The sequence below is a fragment of the Macaca fascicularis genome, chromosome 2 (genome assembly GCF_037993035.2).
Source record: "Macaca fascicularis isolate 582-1 chromosome 2, T2T-MFA8v1.1".
Lineage (NCBI taxonomy): Eukaryota > Metazoa > Chordata > Mammalia > Primates > Cercopithecidae > Macaca > Macaca fascicularis.
The window spans coordinates 128,684,661-128,710,336 of record NC_088376.1 but is presented as its reverse complement, the minus strand read 5'-3'; the positions used below and the strand labels follow the sequence as shown (position 1 = coordinate 128,710,336).

Here is a 25,676-nt window from a genome sequence, read left to right as displayed (position 1 = left end):
TTAAGGGGTAGATACCATGATACCTCATCCCCAAATAAGCAAAAATTACCACAAAATGATGACATTTTCCTACAAGCCATGATGCAGTTGTCACTTATCAACATTCATTCAGTAACATCATCAAACTTTGAGTTCATAGTCAACATTCCCTTAGCTGAGCCATAAACATCTTTGTTGTTTTTATTTTTCTTAATTCCAGATCTAGTCAAGCTTACACACTGCATTGTTATGAGCCTTGGTAAAAGTAACATTTACTGCACACTTACTATGTATTGTACTAGATATTGGATTAGTGCATGATCTCATGAAGCTGCACAGCCCTTTTGAGCAGATACTATTATTATCTCTACCTGATCGATTAGGGAACTGAGGCTCAGAGAAGTTCAGCAACATGCCCCAGGCAAGCTGGTGAATTTGGGGCCTGGATCTGAACTAATCAAGCCTCGCTTGAAGTTCAGCTCTCTTAACCATATACTACTGAAAGAAACACACTCTGTAGGGACATTGATCATATCAACAAATTTCCACAACACCAACTATGCTTTTGGGAGACTTTCCAGAAGCAGAAATTGTCTTAAAAACCTTTGCAAGTTCAAGAACTTAAATATAGAAAGAATATGTGTTGGTTTTTTGCTTTTATTTTCTATGCTGGTGCTTCCTGGTTTGTCTTTGTCATCATTCTGATTGTGAACCTTTCCTAGACCTCTCTGGTCAAGAACACAGACAGTCATACTCCCCCGGATTTGAGTTGCGTCTCCTCCATTGGTTGCTACCTGGGTCATGGGGCAGCTTCTGAGCCTCAGTTTATGCTTCTGTAAAATGAAACTAGCAATATCAGTGGGTAGGAGTAAGGATTATACAGTTATTGCTTAGTACTGCTATCTGGCTCATTGAAAGTGCTTAATAAGTGTTCACTGTCATCTCAAGTCCAATTGGTCCAGTTAGAATTCTAATAGAGTATCTTTTCAAGAATTTGGAGTATTCTTGAAGGGCACAGACACCTGTGTCTTTAGAGTCCACTCAGCATTCTGAATGTAGAGACACTTGATTTCAGCTTTTGGTGAGGCCATGCAGCTGTTTATGAGGGCATGCCATAAGCTCACATCAGCTATATTACTTTATCAATAGGGGAACATTGTCTTTCTGCTTTTTGTATGTAAATCCTTTGTTTATTTTTTTTCTGAACAGATGTTATTCCACTATCTTAGTTTAACTGGAATAAATACAAGAACCACCAAAGGCTGTAAATAATGAAAAAATCAAGATGATGGAATTTAAACCTAAGCTTGCTTTTCTTTCCATGCTTAATTCAAATTTTTTCTCACTGTGGGATGAAATTTATAATAAAAAGATTCACCAAGAGAAAAGAACAGAGAAGGCAGGCAGAAAATGATAATAAAGCGAATTTCCTGAAGTGCTAGCAAAATGTTTCATGCTTGCTCATGCGGGGAGTTAAATGTAAATAGTAGCTTCTTGAGCTTCATCAGCATACATAAATCTGTCTCGCAGCCTCTCTCTCACATCACACTCACCACACGTTTCTTTTTTATTTATATTTTTTAACTTTTATAGAAACATGACTAAAAGAACAATAGTCTTTGTACCACTCGGGGAATAGCTTCCATCTCTGCATGTGTGATGAGGTACCCACTGTCTGTAGTCATGTGTGGTGTGTGCCTGTTATTGTCAGCCCCATAGTGGGGTGGCAGCACTTGAGATTAGCGAGAGATGAGGACCTGCTGTGAGAAATAAAGCCTAGCTCCCCATATTCCATTAGGGGGCTTTTGGTGTGGCTCAGACCATTGGTCTACAAATCTTAGCAGATATTAGAATCATCTGGAAGGCTTGTTAAAACACAGATTGCTGACCCTCCACCCCTAGAATTTCTAATTCTATCAAGTCCTGGGGTAGAGACCAGTCATTTTTATTTCATGTAAGTTTTTGGGTATTGCTACTGCTGCCAGTCTCACGGGACCATACTTAGCGAACCACTGGCTTAGACTAACCTGGGAGACAATGAACACCCTCCACCTCCACACCAAGTATTGCTTGAACTCTACCCCAACAATTACTTAAGGAGAATTCCTTACCTGGAGAGGCAGAACCAACATCTAGACCAGGACTTAGCAAACTGTGGCCCAAGGGGCAAATCTACTGCCTCTTTCTGTAAATAAACTTTCATTGAAAAACAACTTCATGTACATGTTGTCACTGGCTGCTTTCACACTACAGAAGCAGAATTGAGCAGTTGGATAGAGTTCATATGCACTATGAAGGCTGGAAAATAGTTGTTATCTTAGCTTTTTATGGAAATATTTTGCTGACCCCTGACCTAGACCAATTGAATGTTTAGAGAAGGGAGGTTGGAAGTAATTGTATAAAGACAGGCCTGCTGAATGTTCTTTATTTGTGTATTTTTTTAGATGTGAGAGTTTTTGTTTTTTTAGTTGAATAAATATGATCATGACAGTCATTCATTATTTCTCACTAAGCCATTCTCCAAATTAATTTTCTTACTGGAACAAGTAGTTTCTCAAAATGAAGGGAACAGTTTTACCATTGTGTAGTCTCTTTAATACATTGTTGACATCTGTTCAAATTATTGGTAGAAAAAATTTTAAAAACCGTAAGTAAAATGTGAAAAATTATTCTCATTTTGACACTGTAATTGTCAGGTGAGTTATGTTGAATGTCTTCCAGATTTGGTAGAAACTGCCATAACCTTTATATAAAGCATTTTGTGAGTATTTATCAAGAACCTTTAAAATAATATACTCATCGATCTAGTAATTCTACTTCTAGGAAATTTCAGCAAATTTTATGTTTAAAGTTTTTTATTACAGCATTATTGCATAATCTTGGCTCACTGCAACCTCTGCCTCCCGGGTTCAAGCGATTCTCCTGCCTTAGTCTCCCAAGTAGCTGGGATTAGAGGAGCCTGCCACCAAGCCTGTCTAATATTTTTGTATTTTTGGTAGAGGTGGAGTTTCACCATGGTGGCCAGGCTGGTCTCGAACTGCTGACCTCATGTGACCTCCTGTGATCCACCCACCTCAGCCTCCCAAAGTGCTGGGGTTACAGGCATGAGCCACCGCATTCAGCCGCAAATGTCTATTAACATGAAACTCATAATAATGCCGTGAGTTTATGTATGTATTTTGGAGCCATTTAAGATAAAACTGGATGAAGGAAAGCTAATACGATGTTTCTGGAGGGAATTTGTATCAAGGACCTTAAACATTTTTGTGCTTTTTGTTCCAATATCTCCACTTCAAAGATCTCAAGAAAATAATCAGAAGTACGCAGATCGATTTTGTGCAAGGAGGATAATCAAAGTAGAAACAATTTTTATGCCTACTAATTGATAATAGGTTAAATACGTTGTGATGAATTGATGAGATAAAATACTACATAGCCCTTAAAAGTATATTTTTGAGCACTAATATTGCAAATGCTTATGAATTATTTGTTAGAAAATGTAGATATAAATCCACATATGTGGCATGATCCCACACATCCTATACTTAATAGATACCTAATAGATCTCTGTATTCCACTCAAAGCTGTTCATTACTAGTTAAGCACAAACATTGGTTTCCTTTTTGATTCCATTGCATGTGGTGTCTTCCTCCATTATGTCGCCAAACTGTATCAGTTCCAGGTTTAAATTACATCTCTTCTCTGCCCCTTCCTGCCCTTCTTCCCAGACACTCCCTTAGTCCAGGCCACTTTAGGATTGTATGATCAGCTCTACTGGCTTCTTCTGACTCTCGCCTCTACACATGACCCTGTGTGTGCATACACGCTACACAACTGCAAAAGAAACCTCGATATTTAGATCATGTCCTCTACCTCCATGACTCAAATCCTGTCAGTGCATTCTTACACATGTAGAATAAAATGCAAGCTCTTTATCATGGCCTGCAAGGCACACAATTGTCTGGCCACTGCTTCTCTCTCTCTCTTTTCAAAAATTTCAATAGTATTTGGGGTACAGGTGGCTTTTGGTTATATGGATGAGTTCTTTAGTGGTGAATTCTGAGATTTTAGTGCATCTGTCACCGAGCAGTGCACATGGCACCCAGTGTGTAGTCTTTTATCCCTCACCCCCTTCTTGATCTCCCTTCCTACATCCCCAAAGTCCATTATATCACTCTGTATGTCTTTTTGTCCTCATAGCTTAGCTCCTGCTTATAAGTGAGAACTTATGGTATTTGGCTTTCCATTGCTTCACTTAGAATAATGGCCTCCAGCTTCATCTAAGTTGCTGCAAAAGACATTATTTTGTTCCTTTTTATGGCTGAGTAGTATTCCATGGTGTATAGATATCACATTTTTCATTATCCACTAGTGCTTCTCTTTTTAACCTCAACCTGAGACACCCTCTGTTGGAGCTTCATGCTGTTTCTCTAGCATACCAACCTCTTGCCTACTTCCAAAACTTTTGCACATGCCGTTCACTCTGCCTGGAATATTCTTTCTCCAACACTTTGCAGACCTAGCTAGCCTCTCATCCTTCTTTAGTTCTCACCTTAACAATTGCCTCTGCCTGGGGGTCATCTCTGTTCATCCTTCCTAAAGCAGGCATGTACCCTGCTGCTCAGGGGCTCTGTGTTGTCCTTGTTGCATCCTCAGGGGTCACAGGGTGTTTAGCTCTAGGCACTTAATAAATACATGTTGAATTAATGAATGAAACTCCGCAAATGTGTAAGTGTATTATAAATGTGCATGTATGTTTCTAGGTGTGTAGGCATACAGAGGAGACCATAATAAAATATTAATTGTGCTGTAAATGAAGTCACAGGTTATTTTAACTTTCTTTGTTGTACTTTTGTGCATTTTTAAAATCTTGTGATTAATTCATATTGCTTTTTTATTGTGCTTAAATATATACAACATAAAGTTGACCGTTTTTTCCTTTTTTAAGTGTGTGATTCTGTAGCGTTAAGTACATTTACATTGTTGTGCATCCGTCACCAACTTCCATTTCTAAAACTTTTTCAGCATCCACAACTGAAACTCCACACCCATTAAAGGGTAACTCTCCAGTGATTTATATTGCTTTTACAATAAGAAAAAATTGTAGAAAATATATTAGACAAAACAAGTAGCAAACATCCTTTTCAGACAAGGTCACTTAATTGAATTTTGGGTTGTGAGTTCGAGTGACTATAAAACAAGTTGTTTTTCAATTTGTAATTTTGTGTTTAAAAAATCCTATTCTTTATAAAACTGAAGTGCTGAACTGATGGTTTTTTTTTTTTTTTTTGCTGTAATAGCTCCACTGCAGTATAAACCATTTGTTGTTGCCCTAATAAATGGACTTTTCCTACAACTATAATCATTTTTTGAAGAAATTGTGTGCTAAAGCAGAATCACCTGAAAGTGCGACCAGTTCAGAATCCTTATGCAAGTTCTCCTCAGCATCGACAATTTGAAATGTATTTCAGTGTCAATACTAATTGTAATGAAATACCGTTCTTCGACCTTCTGGATGTGGATGTAGCTGTGGAGCTCATGTAATACAGACAGGGAATTGTATTCTGCCCTCTCGGTCACAGATGGGTACATTAAGAAGACTGCAAAGTGTTCCCTCAGGAAACCTGGTTTCTTGACCACAAAGATTCTTTCTACTGAGCAACATTCCTTTTCGGATCTCTATCCTAGGAGGTAGAGATCAGTCCAAGCAGGGTCCCCTCATCATCCATCACCTTGAAAAGATGCTTCTGATAAGAGTTGGCCAAAAACTCTCTAGCAGGTGAGAGAAAAATTTGGAGAAGCGACACGTCTCAGTTATATTAGGGGATCATTTTATGTTTAAATAATGACAGGCAAAATTTATACCATAAGTAAGTGCTAAAGGAACCCTATCCAGAATATGTAAGAATATCTCTTTATCAAGAGTAACTAGATAACCTCATAGGAAAACGTACAAGAAATGTGAACAGGCAAGTCACAGAAAGGAAAACATAAAAGACAATTTAAAAACTATAATAGAATGTTCAGTCTCAGTTGTAATCAGTAATTATAAATTAATATAACCCCAAGATATCATTTTATATTTAGTAGATTAGGAAACATTTATAAAGTTGGAATGTGCAGAAAAGAGTTAGTGGCAGCTGGATGGAATGCTAAGGTGGCCCTTGGCTGGCATCTGGGAACTTGCATTTCAGAGAATTTCTTCTATTCTAATAACCGATAAGAGTGACTCACTATGTCTAGACTGTATGCCCAAATGCTATCATTTATACTTTTTTTTCCGAGAGTCTGGAGATTTATTTTGTGCCAGGCAAAGGCTGCTTACATGACCAACTCCCAGTAAAAGCCCTGGGCCCTGGGTGTCTAAGGAGCTTCTCTCGTGGGCAGCTTTTCACATGGTTTCTTTGGGGGATGTACATGTGTCCTATGTGATGCCATTTGGAGAGGACACTTAGAAACTTAACACCGATTTTCTCTGGACTTTGTTCTGTGAGGCTTTTTCCTTTGCTGATTTCACTTTGTATCTTTTTGCTAGAATAAACCATAGCCATGAGTACAACTATATAACGAGTCCTCTGAAACTTCTTAGTGAATCATCCGGTCAGGAGTGGTTTTGGGGACCTGAAAGATAGTGACAATAGCAAACGTTGGCCTAAGTGTGGGAAAACAGGACTGCCAAAACTATTTATGGAAAGGCAAATTGGTACCACCATTTTGGGGATGAATTCAAAAATATTAAAATAAATCGAAGATATCTATGTCCACTTTTAGGTTTAGATAATCTAAAGAGAAAAACCCCACACATTTGCTAAAAAAAAAGTTGGGGGAGGGAGGCATTACAGAGACTTTTATAGCAGCATTGTTTATATTGGAAATAGCTTAATTTTCTATGAAGGATAAATATATTTCGGTTTATTTTAATATTAAATATTATACCACATTTAAAATAACAAAAATTACATCCATCAAACGTGATTAACATTCTGTAAACTCATATGGGTGAAAAAAAGCAGAGTTATATTGCTGTAAATGTAAAAGACACAGAATTCCAGATGTATAGAGATAAGATACAGAAATATAAAATAATGGCAGATCAAGAGAGCATCTAAGCCCCATTTTCCCCAGTTAAGATATAAAATTGTCTTACATTAAGCTCTGAAACCCTTTCTTGGAAAAAGCTCTACATATAGTCGTATGTTGCGTAATGACTGGAATACGTTCTGAGAAATGTGGTCTTAGGTGATTTAGTCGTGCACACATCATAGAGTGCACTTACATAAACCCAGTTGGTATAGCCTACTACACACACCTATGCTATATAGTATAGCCCATTGCTCCTAAGCTACAATCTGCACAGCGTGTTACTTTCCTGAATACTGTAGGCATTTGTAACACAGTGGTAAGTATTTGTGAATCTAAACATATACAAACAGAGAGAAGGTACAGAAAAAATACAGTGTTGTAATTTTGGACCCATGGTACATATGGCTTTGACTGGAACTTTGCTATATAGTGTATGACTGTATTTCTGACCTATATTCTCTTTTCTATTTACAAAACAAATCTTGAATTTCAGAGAAAGTGAAGATGCTATGACAAGCTGTCTTCCAACTTATTTTATTGGCTCACTGCCCTTGAAATTAGTAGACGATTTATAGATATGTCCCTTGAATAACTGGCAATTAATTTGATATTAGATGCCAAAATGTACAGTATTTTTAATAAAATGTGAAGGTTGAGGCTTTTCATGTCCAAATGTGATGGAACTCAAAGTAAATGTTAACTGGCAGCATAGTAAACCCTGTGCTTTTGCACATCTGCAGTAGAGGGGAGTTTTAGTTTGTTGACCATAAACCCTAGCTACCTTGGTTAGTTTGAGTATAAGCTTAGGTGTAAACCAAGAGCTTATACTTAAGAATGCCTTCTAGGTGGGGCACGGTGGCTCACACTTGTAATCCCAGCGCTTTGGGAGGCTGAGACAGGAGGATTGCTTGAGCCCAGGAGTTCAAGACCAGCCTGGGCAACATAGCAAGAACTTGTATCTACAAAAATTTTAAAAATAGCTGGACATAATGGTGCATGCCTGTAGTCCCAGCTACTTGGGAAGCTGAGGCTGGAGGATTGCTTGAGCCTGAAAGGTCAAGGCTACTGTGAGCCATGATAACACCAATGCACTCCAGCCTGGGTGATAGGGTGAGACTCTGTCTCCAGAAAAATAAAAAAAAAATAGAATGCTTTCCAATCTATATACCCCTGGTTTATCTTGATAGTTACCACATATGATCCATAAGGATGTACAAATCTTTGTTATATATGTGATAAAAATATATTGTATCTGAAAACTCCTTTGGAATGTTGCTTTTGATTTAAGCATTTTGGATATCATAGACATCTTGCCATGGCACAAATGATAACTGTTAGTGTCTTTTTAATGTCAAGAACTCTTGTCACCTAAGAGAAATTTAAAACCCTACATTGCAGGCAATGGGAATTTTGCTGGTAAGCATTATTTTTTAACTCAATTTCTAGAGCGCCTTATACCTCAAGCTAGAGTTAGCAGGTCGAGATATCACATATCAGCGACTTACTAGTTGATTTCATTTCCTGAACTTCAGCTCCAGCACAATGCCTGGAATATATTAAGCACACACTAAATGTTTGTTAATGAGTTTACATAGGTCCACACTATTTTAGCACAAGTAGATTTTTATTCACTTCTAAAAACATTAGAAATATCCTTTCATCCAAATCTCCATAAGTCTTTATTTTGTTTCTAGCTATTTCTAAGCCAATAGAATAAATTTTGTTTGCATGGATTTTTTTTTTTAAAAGAGTAAGAGTTCATGTTTGGACTGATTTTCTTTCTTTGGCCCCTCACCTCAACAATCATCCATTCAACAACATAACAATTATAATTTCCATCTTTCACTGAGTGCTTTCTTTTTGCCAGGCACTGTCTGAATGTATCATCCCATTTAATCCTCACAACAATCTTGTGACAGAGCTAATATTACATCAGTGTTCTATTTTTACAGTTGAGGAAAGCAAGGTTCAGAGATTAAACCCTGTGCTCAGACTCACCAGCTGATAAACAGTTGAACCAGGATTCAGAAGTAGGCACGTCTGGCTTAACTACCTAGATTTACTTTCTTTTTCCTTCGCTTCAACTCTCTAAAGAGAGAACTATGCAACCTGAACATTGACTCACACCTAGAACTCATCCAATCATCCAATCATTATATGTATTTTAAACTTTTGAAATCGATTTTATTGGTATAGCTTACATATAATAAAACATACTTGTTTGTGTATATAGTTCTGTGAATTTTGACAAATATATAAACCCATGTTATTAATCTCGATCAAGAATATTATATTGGGGCCAGGAGTGGTGGCTCACACCTGTAATCCCAGCACTTTGGGACGCCGAGGTGGGCAGATCACTTGAAGGTGGAGTTCAAGACCAGCCTGGCCAACATGGTAAAACCCCATCTCTACTATAAATATGAAAACTCGCCACGCATGGTGGAAGATGCCTGTAATCCCTGCTACTCGGAAGGCTGAGGCATGAAAATCGCTTGAGCCTGGGATGCAGAGGTTGCGGTGAGCTGAGATTGTGCCACTGCACACGAGCCTGGGCAACAAAATGAGGCTCCATCTCAAAAAAAGAAAATATTATATTGGCATCTCCTCCAGAATCTTCCCTTGTGCTCCCCATTTTAAAAGACTGGTGTTGAAAATATTATATATTCACAGGATATTACAAAAAATAATATAGAGGCCCCATGTATAGAATCCTGCATGTATAGAAATCATATAGAAGTCCTTCACCCTGTTTTCCCCAATGGGAAAGACCCATAGATCCATAGATCTTATTCCCTTATGCCCTCTGCAGTTAGTTTTTACTTACCTTCATCTCTCTGTAACAACAAAACTGTTTTCTCTCACTATAAATTAGTCTGTTCCAAATTTTTTAGTGCATCCCCAAACTTTGTATATGAATGAAATCATGCAATATTTTATCTTTTGTATCTGACTTCTTTTGCTTAACATTCTGTGTTTGAGATTAATCAGTATTAATGCATGCATTAGTAGTTTCTTTTAATTGCTGTATAGCACCCCAGTGCTTGATTATACCACAGTTTGCTTATTCATTCACCTTCCGATGGACATTTGGATTGTTTCCGATTTTTGGCTATTTGTAAGTAAAGTTGCTGTGAAGATTCATCTGCAAGATTTTTTTTATGGACTTGTTTTCATTTCTCTTATGTAAGTAAGGGTGGAATTGTTGGGTCACTTGGCTATTGAAGGTATGACTTTCTAAGATATTGACAAATTGTTTCCCTAAGAGGATGAACCATTTTGTATGCCTGCTAAACAATATATTTGAGTTCCTGTTTCTCTACAACCTTGCCAACACTTGATATTTTCAGTCTTTTTAATTTTTGTTATTCAAGTAGTTATTTAATGGGATCTCATTATGATTTTATTATTTTTCCTCTAGTGACTAAGGATGTCTAATATGTTTTTATATGCTTAATAGTCACATATATTCCATTGTGAACTGTCTGTTCAAACCTTGTGCTGATTTTTTTGGGGGTGGTGGGTTCATGTGGCATGGCATGTGGGTGTCTTCGTTCAGTAAATACTTGATGAATGATTGAATGACTTAAGATTGGTTTGAATATGTGTATTTTCCTTTTGAGCACTTGAAACAGTAGATATAATACCAAATAAAATAGCTCAAACTGGGTTTTATTATCTATTTCAAAATGAGCAGGTGTAGCCAGAATCTTATATTGAACGTGATGTTAAAGTAAAAGATCAGTAGTTTCCTGCCCTAGGTAGGAAATACCATCATCTTAACCATCACTGTCATCCTCGTGATTTACTCTTTTTGACCATAGGGAAGTTATCGTTTGAAGACATGAGTTTTATAGCTCACGTGACTCCTGGGTTGCTGCATTGTTTCTCTAAGGCTAAAAATGCTCTTACCTAATTTATATCTTGTCTAAAAATGGAAAGACAGTCTCAGCCTAGTTAGTTTTAGCTGTCATTGAAGCATCTTTCTCCATTAAGAGTGAATGCTAGTTAGGTTGATCTACAAGACTTCTGTTGATCCTGTAGACTGTAATTTGTGATTATGATTTTTTAAAATGTGTCTCTTTTCGATGACACATTTTTGTGATAATATCATATTTTTAGCTTTTCTTTTGTTCTGTTAAGTGTAGACAATTGCAAAGAAATAAACACAGACTCACTTAGATAACTATGCTTTAACAACAACAACAACAACAACAACAACAACAACAACAAAGCAACATACATTTAGTGTTTGAAAAGCAACACAGGGTAGGGAGATGTCTGTGTCTATGTCTGTGTCTGTCTGTCTGTGTGATGAAGAGTGAAGTCTACGTATTTATCCCGAGCTCAAGTCCTTTGTCCTAAATGAAATTGCTTTTAAAACTTTCTTCTGATTCCTCCTATTAATATCCAGTCTCTCCTTTTCCAAATTCATTTTTACAGAAAAGGAATCAGACATTATGCGTAGTCCCACACATTTTCTCCCAATATCAACCCATGAAAATCTAGCTTATGCAAAGTAGTTGTTATATGGATGAATTGTGCTTTAATTGCTCCCTTTTGGTTGTTACCAGGTTTTTGTTTTTATTTATTTACTGTCATTAAAAAAAGCTATATTAGGGCCAGGTGCAGTGACTCACACCTGTCATCCCAACACTTTGGGAGGCTGAGGCGGGCAGATCACTTGAGGCCGGGAGTTTGAGACCAGCCTGTTCTACATGGTGAAGCCCTGTCTCTACTAATAATACAAAAATTAGCTGGGTGTGGTGGTGGATGCCTGTAACCCCAGCTACTCAGGAGGCTGAGGCAGGAGAATCGCTTGAATCTGGGAAGCAGCTCACTTGAATCAGTGAGCTGAGGTCGTGCCACTGCACTCTAGCCTAGGTGACAGAGTGAGACTCCATTTCAAAAAATAAAAATTAAAAAAAGTTAAAAAACTATAGTAAATGCTCATGGAAATTTGAGGAGATTACAAGTATACCTGTAGAGTAAATTCCTACCAATCAAATCCCTGGTCAAAGAACATTTTATAATTTGATAGTTATTGCTGGATTGTCTTCTTTAAGGTTTCAGTAATTTACGCTTCTAGTAATAGGGTCTACAAGTGTCGATGGCACATATTTAAATGTAATAGCCTATGTTAAACACTTTGATATTTTGGCCTTCTAGTATGATGTGAGATAGGAGCTCCAAATTAATGCTTTGCCAGTGCTGTTTTATCTTTATGACATTCCTTCTTGACTTTACCCTAGCAGAGGAAAATCTAAAGTACATCCTCCTAATGACTAGGGGTGGCAGGCTAGAATTGCATCCTGTGGCTTTCTCGCACTCAGTTCTTGGCTACTCCTTTTCTAGGAGGCCCTGTTGTTGATGTGGTATGTCTATTTTATGTATTTCCTGCAGGAGGAAGGCTGAACAAGGACCTGCGACATTTTCTCAATCAGCGGTTCCAGAAGGGGTCTCCTGATCATGAGCTCCAGCAGACCATAAGGGATAACCTTTACCGCCATGCTGTGCCTTGTAAGTAGCCAGACTTTGGCATCTCGCTGCTGGGTGCGTGTGTGTGTGTGAAAGGTCCAGGGGAGAAAGGAGATCTCAACAACCGATTGTGGAACACCTGGTGGCTTGCCTACTGAGTGACTCCTTGACTCAAGTAAATCATAATTGAATAATACAGTGTCGTGGTATGCCTGGGTTTCAGTCATTTCTCTGTAATGTGGGGCAAATTATCTACCCTTTGTAAGGCCCACTTTTCACATTAGTGGAAAGGACATGTCAGTAATACCAGCTTCATGGAACTGCTATGAGGAGTCAATGAGATCAGGCACAGAAGGCGTTTTGTAAGATAATGGTGTGCTGTAAGCCTCCATAAATGTGAACCATTGCTGTTATTAATGGAGTAGACTGGGCCAGCAGCCTTCAGACTGACCTTTGTGGAGACCCCCAGTGAAGGGAATACCCCAGTGGGCTCTTTCTTCCTTCCCAGGGTTCTCCTTTTGGTCAACTTCATCAGATTGTTAAGTCAGGATTTTATATAATTTTGTTTGAAGAAATGATTTCCACAGATAAAAAAATCCCAAACCCCCAAACCATTAGATTACACCAAATCTGAAAAAAACAAGACACAGAACACAGGATCGCTGAAAGCAGAGTGTCTGTGTAAAGAAAGGCAGCCTGTCTGTCTGTCGTCTGTCTGTCTGTGTATGGGTGGACAAATTGACAGCTCCATTGTAGTGAAGTTTCACTGTGCTGCGGCACACTGTGTTCCTGGTTGTTTAATTTCTTTTAAAATACGAGGAAAGAATGATTCTGGTTTTATTACTTAGAATTTTTCTTTCTCCTATTACCCAGTCCTTCAAAGTTTGGAATTTATTTTTCTAGAAATATCATTTTTTAAACCAGCAAAAGAAAGGAGGAATAATTTTATGTTCAAGGTACCCTGTTTATTTCTATGTTTTGTTTGCTATAAATGGTTTGCTTAAAAAAAAAAAAAAAAAAAAAAAGCCTTGCAAATGATATGCTAGAATGCTAATGTTTTCTGATACTGCTGTGAAAGAACAAGCAGAACTAATCTAAGGCATTCTGTAGATTTGAAAAGACTTAGACTGTAGTTCTAGATGATAACCTCCATAGATCAGATTCTAGAATAGCCCCTGGCTCTCTATTTTACTCATAAATAAAACAGAAGCTCTGAGAGGAAAAGAAGTTTGCTACAAGTAACTTGGGACAGGGCCCCAAGATTGCCTCTGTCCATGGAGCGGCTAAGCTGCATTTGACGGAGAGGAGTGTGATGATGTGTTAATGTGAACTTGTGGTCCTCAGTTCTTTTAGTCTTTTAGCTTTGAAGTTGTAAACTGTAATCCTGGTAATACCCTCATAATAATGTATTATATTTTGGCTTAATAATAATTAATTCCTAATGCTAATCACATAGATGGGGCAGGGATTATCATTCTATTTTTGTAAATCAAGAAACTGAGGCAATGAGGAAGCCAATAAAATGAAAGCCAAAGGTGATCAGGGCTTTGAGTCGCCTGAGTTCATCATTGCCCTGCCTCTTCTGCACTGTCAGGCATTCCTCCTGTAGTAACCCTTTGAAGTTGGGAGTCTTTGACACCCATATTACAGATGAAGAAACAAAGTCACAGGGAGGGTCAGTAAGTGGCAGATCTGGTCTTTTTAACTCTTATGTCATCTAGGGCTGTTTTCATAGCTGCCCTGTAGCTGCCTCTGAAGTTATAGCACAGCAGGTTGAATACAATTTTGCAGAAATCAGTAATTGCAGAATCATGATTGTTCTCTGTGTAATTTTTCCCCTACTTAGATTCCAATTTAAGAAATGGGGATGAAGCAAATGAGCGCACCATTTCTTGATGCATCTGTGGTGTTACCATGGTTACATTTTGGCATGCTCTCCCGTTTATTTTTTCCACTGATTTATTGGACCTGACTGTGAGCTAAATGGCTTGATTTTAAGCTTACCACTATGTAGGAATTGGGGCAAAAACGACCTCTGTCTTTTAAAAACAGTGGAAAAATCATGTTTGTTTTTGCTTGTATAAAGCCCTTGGCATTGATGTTTTATGGCTGTGAAACCAGTAAATCAGGAATTTGGAAAGCAGAAATGGTGTTCCTACTAAAAGAGAAAACAGGTAACAATTCATTTTACACTTCCTTCATAAAATGGGAAGGAAATTCAGAAGAGGTCTGTTTTGGAGTCTGGTGGAGCGTGTGTGCCTTTGAACATGAGTAGACTGGGGCTGACTTGGGATTCTTTCGACTTGTGTTCCTCTGGCCACATTTGTGTTTATTTTGATTCTCTGGCCCATATGACTGGGAAAGCCAAGCTCTCCACCAGCCCGTTGTGCTAATGGATTAGGAAGCCGTGGATTTGGGGAATGGATTCTCTTGATGATGATGTAACTGTGCTGCAGGGAAATGGGCTCGTGTAATCTGTACGTTCCAGAACTTCCTGCCACTGACATTTCAGTGACTTCAGTATTTTGAGAAGAGATGACCTCATGAACAGGTGCTTGTGTTGGGGGTAGACTTCTTTCCTTGTACATTTTAGGAGGCTCATGGGTCATTGGCAATGAAGAAATAAAGCTCCTTCACTCTCAGGTTATTTTTAGTGTTGCCGTAATGTACTGGAGCTGTATGTGCATCATAGCACCCTTTACCACTCAGGGCTCAGTTTATCTTAATTCTCTGGCAGAGGAAATGCAGATAATAGCACCCCTGTTTTACTGGCCAAAAGATGAAGCAACAAAATTGAACTTTCTCAAAATTGTACCATTTGAAATGCCGTATTACTCATTTCTCATCTGCTGCTATTTTACTTTTCAAAATTTGTAACGGTGTTGTTGAGATATAATTCACATACCATACAATTTACCCATTTAAAGTGTTCATCCAGTGCTATTTTTGTTACGGTTATTATTATTCTTGACTCCCCTTTTATTTTCCCTTTATTCAAGAACTTTTATTATTTCTACAGTAAGAAGAAAGGGTATGTTAGTTGAAATTTAATTATATTTGCCATTGAAAATACCCCTAGAAAAACCCCAACAGAAAAGAGATGCAGTTGCAGAATGAGTTCAGGGGCCTGCTGTGAAGTCTGAGGGCTGCTCTGCTGGCTGTGTGGCCTGGTACAAGTCACATAACCTCTCTGAATCTCGTTGACTCTTCAGTAAAATGGAAATAGTAGTACTGACTCAACCATTGTCTTATCAGATGGCATAGCAATCCTATAAGGTGAGTTTTATTAAGGGAAACAGGTTCAGAGAGGTTACCAGTTTGCTTAAGGTCACACAGCAAGTAGCATGGTCAGGGTTAAACCAGTTCTCTGTAACTCCCAAGTTGGGTGTTATTAGTAATAGCCTGATTAGAGTAATATACAGACTATTGAGAGTAAAAGGAAAAAATATTTCTGATGGCTGAATTTAGAGCTCTAGTTGTTGAAAATAATGATATTTTCTGTCTTGGGGTTGGGAGCAATGGCAGGCATAATACCTTAAAAATAAGTATATTCTCTCTGATGTTCAATTAATTCACTGGTATGTACAATATAATTTTAATTAATGATTTAGATTCAGAAAAATCATTACATGATTTTCTTAGCATATCTAGGTTATCTTATTTTCCATTAGATCTTTTCTTTGTGTACCTATAGAAAACCATAATAAATGGGTTTGCAATGCTTGTAAACATGCCTACTTCTCTCATTCCTCAGAACCATCTAGCTAATATTTCTGTCTTTCTCCCCCTCTAGTTTTGTTCACATTCCCAACCCCTCCCAATCTGCGCTTCAACCCTACAAACTTCGTCTTCCAAACACACTTTGTGTCTTCTTATAAATGGGTACATATTATTTTTTCTATTCCGCCGCCTCTCTATCTGACCAGTTCACAGTCTTCTTTTTAAGTTTTAGCCAGATGCCACTTCCTCCACGAAGTCCTCCATTGCTTCTGCAGATTGGGCCTGTTGCCCTCCTCCCCACTCCCCAAGCCGCACTCTGTGACTTCCTTCATGCCTTTTTTGTGCCTGATTGTAGTGCCTGCTGCGTGCCTGCCTGTTCTAATTAGATTCCAACTTTCAGGAGTCAGGCAGCATATCTAACTGAGTGACCAGGCCACTCCTAGGTTAGTGCCTGGACTATAGGATAAGTATTTGTTGAACAAATGAACAAATGAAGAAATGGAAAAAGATGTTCTTTGTTTTTCTTCTTTTATTTTTTTCTTCCTTACTTAGCATTTGAGAAAAACAGAAGAATTGCTTTGACCCTAAGACTTTCAGCATAAAAAGAAGGTCAGAGTCTTGAGCCCCAAAAAGGGTCATAGATGACTGATAAGGATTTCACTAATTACGTGGCTGGTAATCGAGGCACACAAGAAGAATGTCAGAGCTCCCATGAGCTTGGAGCTGGAGTGCCCATTCACAGCTCCTCCTAATTGTAGTCTAGATATCACCGTACCTCCTGCAATGATAGCCTTCCTGTTTTATGACTTCTTATCCTAGCTGATATGACAACATCTGAGATTCTTGCTTTGGAATGGCCGCTTTTCCCATGAAGATAGATGCATTACCTGACAGGGCTTGTCATTTACTATACAGCTGCTGTCAAAACGAGATACAACTCATCCAGTAGTGCCGGTTCTCTGGAATGCTGAACAATGCCCCTCCCATTCCTCTTCACTTTTCTAGGCTCAACTGTCATCTTTCTTTTTAAGCAAAGGTTGCCTAAAAGAGGAAAGGATAAGTCAGTTTTGTTCTCCAGCTTAACACTTTGTTCATCAAGGCTCTTCCCAATACTGAGACCATTGTAACCAGTCTAAGAGGTATTGATCATTGACTTAAAGGACTTCACAGAGGGATTACGTGTATTTGATCTACAAGGCGATTTAAATTTGATGTGGTAAACATAGGTGATACTGGTCTTTATACGATAGCTATATTCAAACGGGCGTTTTAGCATCTGCTAACATTGTCTATTATTTTAAATGGGGCCACAAATTACCATTAGTTCTATTTGAACTTACAGTTTTCTCTTAAGCATAGTTGTTTCCAGTATGGCTTGCCTAAAATCAACCCCTTTTCCTGTGATCTTTGACAATTAGAGCTGATGACATAAACTAGACCTATTTGTTGGCAAGCATCCAGGATAAAGAACTGGATGCTGAAAAATAGTTTGTCTCCTGGAATGTGCATACCTGTGTTCAGGTTGTATTGGACACTGGTAGAATGCTTCTGGTCATAACTCATGAACTAGAGAGTTTTGCAAGCATCATAGGACTGATCAGATAAAGAGATAAAGGTCACTGGAAACTCTCTCTCTATTGCTATTTCTCTGCCGTTGTCCTCTCTGTAAACTAAGGGCTGTCTGAAAGGATTGCTTTAGCCTTTGCAAAGTCTAGCCTGTGGCAAAACTATGACTACTAACAATAGCAATAGCTCTCCAGCTTTTGGACACCTACTGTGTACCAGATTCTCTGTCATGATATCTCTCTCTTTCCCTTTCTTTCTCTCTATCCTGTCATCTCTAACTTTAACTTCATCTAAAGTACACAAACTCTTAAGGGTCTGAACTCTTCGACTCTACCCCTTTTCTATTTAACCACAGATGTTTGTTGCTTATAATGTAAAACATTTATCTTGATCAGCTTTCTACTGTTTTTCTCCCATTCTCTTCTACCCATCATGACTGTATTTTCCCATGTGCCCTTGGCTTGTCTATGAGACGGGGACTCCTCCCACCTACTGGCCCACCCCTTGACTGCTTACACCTGTCCTTCTCCATTGAAACTTATTTGCTATGCATTGGTTTGCTATTGGGCTTCCTTTAAGAAGACAAGCATTGGAACAAAGAAGTGAATGTTTCTTGCTGTGGTATGAGGTTCCCCTGTCCATCATATATTTGTGACTTTAAATGTGGTTCTGTCCATAGCAATGACTTCTTATGCTTTTGATTTGTTTTTATACTCCTCATGATGTTTAGCACAAACTGTGTGCATAGAAATCACTTTAAACACCAGATTGCCCACGTCAAGGGTGTTACTGTGTCAAGGGCATCACTGCACTGCTTATACGTAGTTTCCTATTTCACCATGTATAAGGTGAGCTATGATTTATGTTTCACAAAGTAAGGTAATAGTCCAGGCAAGGAGTTTTGTGCCAAATGAAAAAATCATGAGACTAGATAACAATGCTTTTTGTTTAGGTGTGATTTGGAGCCAGAGTATGGGCTCAGATAACTGTAAACACATTTTTATCCATGGGACTCTCCGATGGAGCACTGGAAGGTGCTGAGGGAAGCAGGAAGCTTCTTTGTTATTCTGGAGTTTTATTCATTGAGGAACTTGGAGCATCCCTGGAACCCTCCTCATAAATGCCAGCAGCATCCGCCATATTTGTGACAACTCCGAGCAGAAAACCACTTCGCATTTCTGCAGTGTGCCCCTTCAGGAGCATTGAAGTGTGGAATCTCTATTTCCCTCTTGCCAGGGGAGAAGTGAGCTTTCCTGTCAGTGAGCTTATGAGAGGGACCTGGAAATTCCTGACCATGACAATTCCTGTTCTCTTGGGGGCTCTGTCTGATCCCAGGGAAGCGTGCATTCACTGTCCATCCTTGCTGGAAATCTTCTTTGGGTGGACCTCATGGGGAAGACAGTGGTTTTGAGATTTGCTGGGGAATGGGTTTGGTAGTGTAATTTTGGGGGTGATTTATTAACAATCCCCTTGTTAACAAAGATCTAAAGCCATTTTCTCCATTGTAGCTTTTGTCAGTAATAAAAGTGACATTGTGATCGGTGGATTGTGCTATTTATTACAAGGTATTGTTTATTCTAGTCCATGTCAGGTACTTCTGTTGATACTCTACCTTACTTACCTTTTTCTGTCTTGCTTTTTCTTTTTCTTTTTTTTCTTTCTTTATTTATTTGTTTATTTATTTATTTTTTGAGACACAGTCTCACTCTGTCTCCCAGGCTGGAGTACAGTGGCATGATCATAGCTTAGTGCAGCCTCCAACTCCTGGGCTCAAGTGATCCTCCCACCTCAGCCTCCAGAGTAGCTGGAACTACAGACACATGCCACCATCCCTGACTCTTTTTTATTTCTGTTTTTCATCTTATGTATTTTATGTATCCTTCTCCTTAGAGCTTATCTAGAGTCATTTTTTTAAAGCTTTAAGATCGGTTCTGAAATTCTTAATTCTGCACTAGACAGGGCAGCTGGCATTCATCACTCTTTGTCAGTAGAGAGCCTATGTACTTTACAAATATTGTTTGATTAGTTGTACTATGATGCTAGTGGTAGTTATTACTGTCATTACATATGAGGTAAAGCGGGAGTAGAGAGACTGAATAACTCATCTGACACCATGCTTTCTAATTTAAAAATTAATAACTTTTTTTAAAAAAACAAGTCCTGTTTATCAAGTATGCCCAGTGTGTCAGGAACTCTGTTAAACACATTACTTACATTATTGCCTTTAATCCCCTTAATGTTTTGAAGTGTAAGCTATTATTATATCCATTTTCCAATGAAGAAAATGAGATTTAGAGAGGCTCAGGTACATACACTTATAGAGCTGAGTTTGATTTCAGTCTGATGGATCCCAAAGTTATTATCTTAAACCACTGCATTTTACAGCCATTTGTACTATTAGTTTTCTTTGGCACAATGGTGTATGTAATGGAAAAGAGAACCACTGGAAAGGCCCTTCAGCATCTTCAGGCCACTGGAAAGAGCCCATTCAGCATAGTACACTTGGACTCATGCCCTGCCCCTGTGTGTCATTAGCGCTTGTCTTGTTGAGTCTAGAACATTCAGATGTGATGGGCTTTCACGTGTGGTGGACCTGAGAAGCTGGCAGGCTCTACCACCAGTTTTGTTGGCTTGGGCAGGTTACTCATGCTTCCTGTGACTCAGTTTCCTCATTATCTTTACTGATGTTTACAAGAAGTATGGATGCACCCAGCCATGAGCTTGACACTTCATAGGCCCTCTGTTAAGATTGATTGTTCTTCCTTACCCCTTTCCCTTCCCTTTCTAGCATGACTTCCCAAACACTCTTTTCAATTTCTCTTTAGGCTTTGAGGCCTTATTTATACGAAGATTCTTTTTTTTTCTTTAAACAAGCTAAGTTTTAAAAAACTGACTTTCCAGCATTTGTTGAGTAACAACCCAACACTAGATGCCAGGCAAGAATATAGTGAAGATTAATAATTGGATGATTTAGCCAATAATAGGCATGCTTGAAACAGCACATTTTTTGCCTTTTCCCAGCATCAGCTAATTCCCCAATGTTCTGTGTCTTTGTATTTCTTATTATACATTGTTAACCCTAATTGCCATTGTATAGTTGCTGAGTGGATAGAGTCCTATTGGAGAAAAAATGGGGAAAAAATTACAAATGTAAAAGCTTGTAACACTGGACTTCATTTATGTGTGTCTGCTAATAGATTCAAATAAACATGGTTTGGCTGGTGTTCTTTATTCTAAGGTTCTCAGGGATGTTGAAAAAGGGAAAGCCAAAGGAGTTTTAGATTAAATTTAATTAGAGTTGTGGTAATTTATAATCTTCTTATGAAAACATGTTAGACCAGACCTCACCACTTAATAATAACGTCTGTCATTAATTGAGCACTTACTGTATGCACCAGGCAGTGTGCTAAGTGATTTACAAGCTTTGTCTCTGTTAACCTTCTCTGAACCCTGCAGGGGGTGGTGTTATCAGACCTGTATTCTGTATTCTGCAGTATGAGTGCAGCAATTGAGGTGTGGAGAGCTTAGGTAGTGGCATCTCCAAGGAGGCACAGTTTAATAATGATGGAACTCAGATTCAAACCTAGTTCTAACCACCTCCAGAGTCCAAGCTCTTGGTTTATTTTTCTGCCTACCATCACCTTAAAGACCGTATTTAAAAATTAACATATTAAATTGTAAAAAAGAGTCTCCTCCTAATAACATATGGATTAGTCTTTGGCTGAGTGTAGGATACTAATATATCTATTTGGCAGTCATGTTAATTTATTTAATTGCTTTATAATTTTAGCTGACATTTTTCATCAAGATTTGTTGCAATTATAAAGCAATTTCCATGACAATTTATGAAGGTACATGAAAGTTTTCACAGTATCCTTACCATGTATTATTTATTTTAAGGAAAGGATGTTTTAGTTTCCCAAGAATCATTTGAGTCAAGAGAATGAGGAATAATATATTTTTAAAAATTTCCTTGTATCAAATGTGTTCAATAAACATAAGTAAAATTTCTGGCTTCTGTAGTGGATTGTGTGTATTTCTTCTGTGGTCCAAGTAAGGAAATTTCACCAGTTGTGTTCTGATTCCCCTGCCTAGTTTGTGTTGGGGAAGGAACTGCCCAAAATTTAAACAAGAAAATGTCAATTGTGTTATTTTCACTACAATATGAATAAAGTAGACTTTTAAAAGGATCAATGACATATTTTTCTATTGCATTTAAAATTAACCAATAACACATCACTATTTTCAGGAAATATATGCAAATGTATTTAGGGGTAAACACATTTCAGTCTGATAAATGTGTGATGCAACTTATGCTCAAATGACTACAAAGCATTAAAAATGGTTAAAAATATATTATGTATGGGAAGAGGGAGAGAGAGAACAAATGACAGGCTGGTATGTTAATAACCGGCAAATCTGAGTAAAATGTGTATGGTATTATTTGTACTATTCTTGTTCTTGCACTGTTCTGTAAATTTGATATTTTCTATAAAAGGAAAATTAACCTATATCAAAAAAAAAGTCAACCGATTATAGTTTGGGAGAAAGGGGATTACATGTGAATGTTATGTTTTTGTCTCTCTTCCCCCTCATTTATATCAGTGTTTTTAGCTTATAATTGAGATTTTGTTACTACCTTGATAGACTATGTTCATTAAAGTGCAGAGTGACTAGCCTGAAAGATGTTGTGCACATATTAAAACAAGAATCTAGCACTTACAGAATACCAAGTTTATGCTAAGTGTTTTCGTTATAGTTTCCCATTGAATACTTGTAGAAATCTTACAAAGGAAGTAATTACTACTAGTATCTTCACTGATGAGGAAACTGAAGCTAATAAAGTTAAGTGACTTGGCTTACAATTATCAAATAGGACTGCACACTCAGTCAGGTTGGTTACTAGAACCCCCACTAATAACCACCACTGTTTCTTTCCTCAGACTATATATGTGTATATATACTATGTATATATGGTATATACACATATATAAACATATACTATACTGTATATACACATATATAGTATACTGTATAGTGTCATATATGTGTATATACTGTATATAGTATATATAGTATTCTATCTGCTGTATATACATATATAGTATATATGTGTGTATACATACGTGTGTATATATAATATGTATACAGTATACATACATATACTATATATGTATATACAGTACACTGTGTATACTGTACATACTATATGTGTACAGCATATACTATATATAAGCAGTATAAACAGTATACTATGTATATACTATGCACAGTATACATATATACTATGTATGTATATACAGTACAGTGTATACTGTACATACTATATATGTATATGTACTGTATATACTATTTATGTATATACAGCATATACATATACTGTGCATACTGTCTATACATATATAGCATATATGTATGTATACTGTGTATACAGTATATATAGTATACTGTTTATACTGTATATGTACTATGTACACATGTGTATACACACATATACCATATGTGTATATATAGCATAGATAGAATACTGTATATATACTATATACTGTATATACACACATGTACTATACTATATATACACTATGTGTGTATACAGTATATATGCACTATATACATGTACATACTATATATAGTATATAGCATATATACTATATATGCATCATATATATGCATATGTAGTATTTAAATACATAGTACATATACACATATATAGTCTGAGGAAAGAAACAATAGTGGTTATTAGTGGGGGTTCTAGTAACCAACCTGACTGTATACTGTATATGGTATACTCTATATAGTATATGTATAGTATATATAGCATATGTGTACAGTATATAGTGTATATATATTATATGTACATATAGTATATACATATAGAATACTATACAATATGCTATATACTATATACTATATACTATATGCTATATGTATATGTACATACTGTATACAATATGCTATATAGTATATAGTATATATATGTATGCACAGTATAATATACAAATATATATACATAGTCTGAGGGAAGAAACAATGGTCATTATTAGTACATCTATATAGTTACATATACACATACATGAATATATCAAGACAGTAAGTTAGGAAAAATGATTTTAAATGGATCCTGAGTATCTGCTAGTTGGATTCTAGGTGAGTATAAAATTATGTTAATAATTATTATTTGTCATTAACATATATTGAATACTTGCCTCGTGCTAGATTTGCTAGATTTTATTCTTTTGTTTTTTTTTTGAGACAGAGTCTCGCTCTGTCGCTCAGGCTGGAGTTCAGTGGCGCGATCTCGGCCCACTGCAAGCTCCGCCTCCCGGGTTCACACCATTCTCCTGCTTCAGCCTCCCAAGTAGGTGGGGACTACAGGCGCCCGCCACTACGCCCGGCTAATTTTTTGTATTTTTTATTAGAGACAGGGTTTCACTGTGTTAACCAGGATGGTCTCAATCTCCTGACCTCATGATCTGCCCACCTCGGCCTCCCAAAGTGCTGGGATTACAGGCATTAGCCACTGCGCCCGGCCTAGATTTTATTCTGTAATAGTGTTATAACTCATTTAACCCTCACAGTGATCCTATGATATAAGTGCTTTTATTCTCCATATTCAAGGAAACTGAAGCATGGAAGGTTAAACAACTTGCTATAGATACCACAACTAAGGTAGAGCTATGTTGTGCCATTCTAGAAGTTTCATTCTAAATCAGTGGCTTATACTGCCTATTATTTAAACTTCCAAAAAATATAAAAACAAAAAAATAGGAAAAAGAATAAGTAATTAAACATTCTTTTTCTTGGGGAAGGGGTGTCACTTTTTAATTCTCTCTTCTGTAGTGTAATTATATCCTAGTCTTAGATCCCATCAAAGCCACCACAGTACACAACTCTGGGGGGAACTATTCCGTTTCTAATCTGTGTGAATAGTGCCCTTGGTGACTGACTGCATGGCCTTATGCAGAGGCCATGTTTCAGTAGCAGATACTCAGCTAGATATAAAACCTCAAAAATAGGGAGAATCAAACTGCCATTCATCTTGGAGGCAAATGGCTCAACCATGCTTTCTAAATGTGTTGAGATGGTGCCTTACTTATTGCGGGTAATATCCATGAATACTTGATCATCAGAAACCTAATCCAATCTGGTTACAAGATCTCTCCATTCTTAATTCAGCTTATTACAGGATGGAGATAGTATTAGAATTGGATCTTACGGGGTAGTGACTCTTGCTTTTTTTTTCTATCTGTCAATCAGTTGATGCATCTGTTCATTCAGTCATTCTCCATTAATCTACTTCTCTGCCCATTGACCAAATGTATATTGAAAACAACTGTGAGCAGGTGACCCCATGTTGGGTGGTCAGCATTTAGAGGTAAACTGGGCAAATTTCCTGCTTGCAGGGAGTTTCCAGTGTAGTGGGAAGACGAGAGGCATTTACAATAGAATTTGATGAACTCTGTGATAGGATGAGGCCAGGACTATAAGATGTACAAGGAGGGGTACTGAGCTAGATCTTGAGACCAGTGAATCAATGTGACACAAAAAGTGAAATAAATACCAAAGAAGAGGCCAAAAAAATTTTTTTAAAAATTTTAAAAAGGGCATGGGACCTCTTTCCCAGGAAGAATCAGGAAACATGTACCTGTGTGATCTGGGCATGGGACTTAACATATCTAAGCCTATTTTTTCTTTAAAAAGTAATCTGTGTATTAGGGGAACAATAGACACATTAAGCATCCTAAACTCCCAGGCCCAATCCCAAGATAATGTAGTCCTGTGGGTGGGACTTGCTCCTTAAGACCTTGACCTCTTAAGTGTTGAGAGATCACTTCTGGTTTTGAATCTCC

General features: G+C 37.6%; 1 protein-coding gene across 50 annotated transcripts in view; it reads left to right on the top strand.

Annotated features, from left to right (window-relative positions):
* Positions 1-25,676, top strand: part of MAGI1 (membrane associated guanylate kinase, WW and PDZ domain containing 1) — a 677,437-nt gene that overhangs the window by 401,274 nt on the left and 250,487 nt on the right. For all 50 annotated transcript variants that reach the window (XM_074032628.1, XM_074032621.1, XM_074032638.1 and 47 more), the window contains exon 2: positions 12,466-12,582. In XM_074032628.1, coding sequence (XP_073888729.1) covers positions 12,466-12,582 — 117 coding nt within the window. The remainder of the gene's footprint in view (positions 1-12,465; positions 12,583-25,676) is intronic.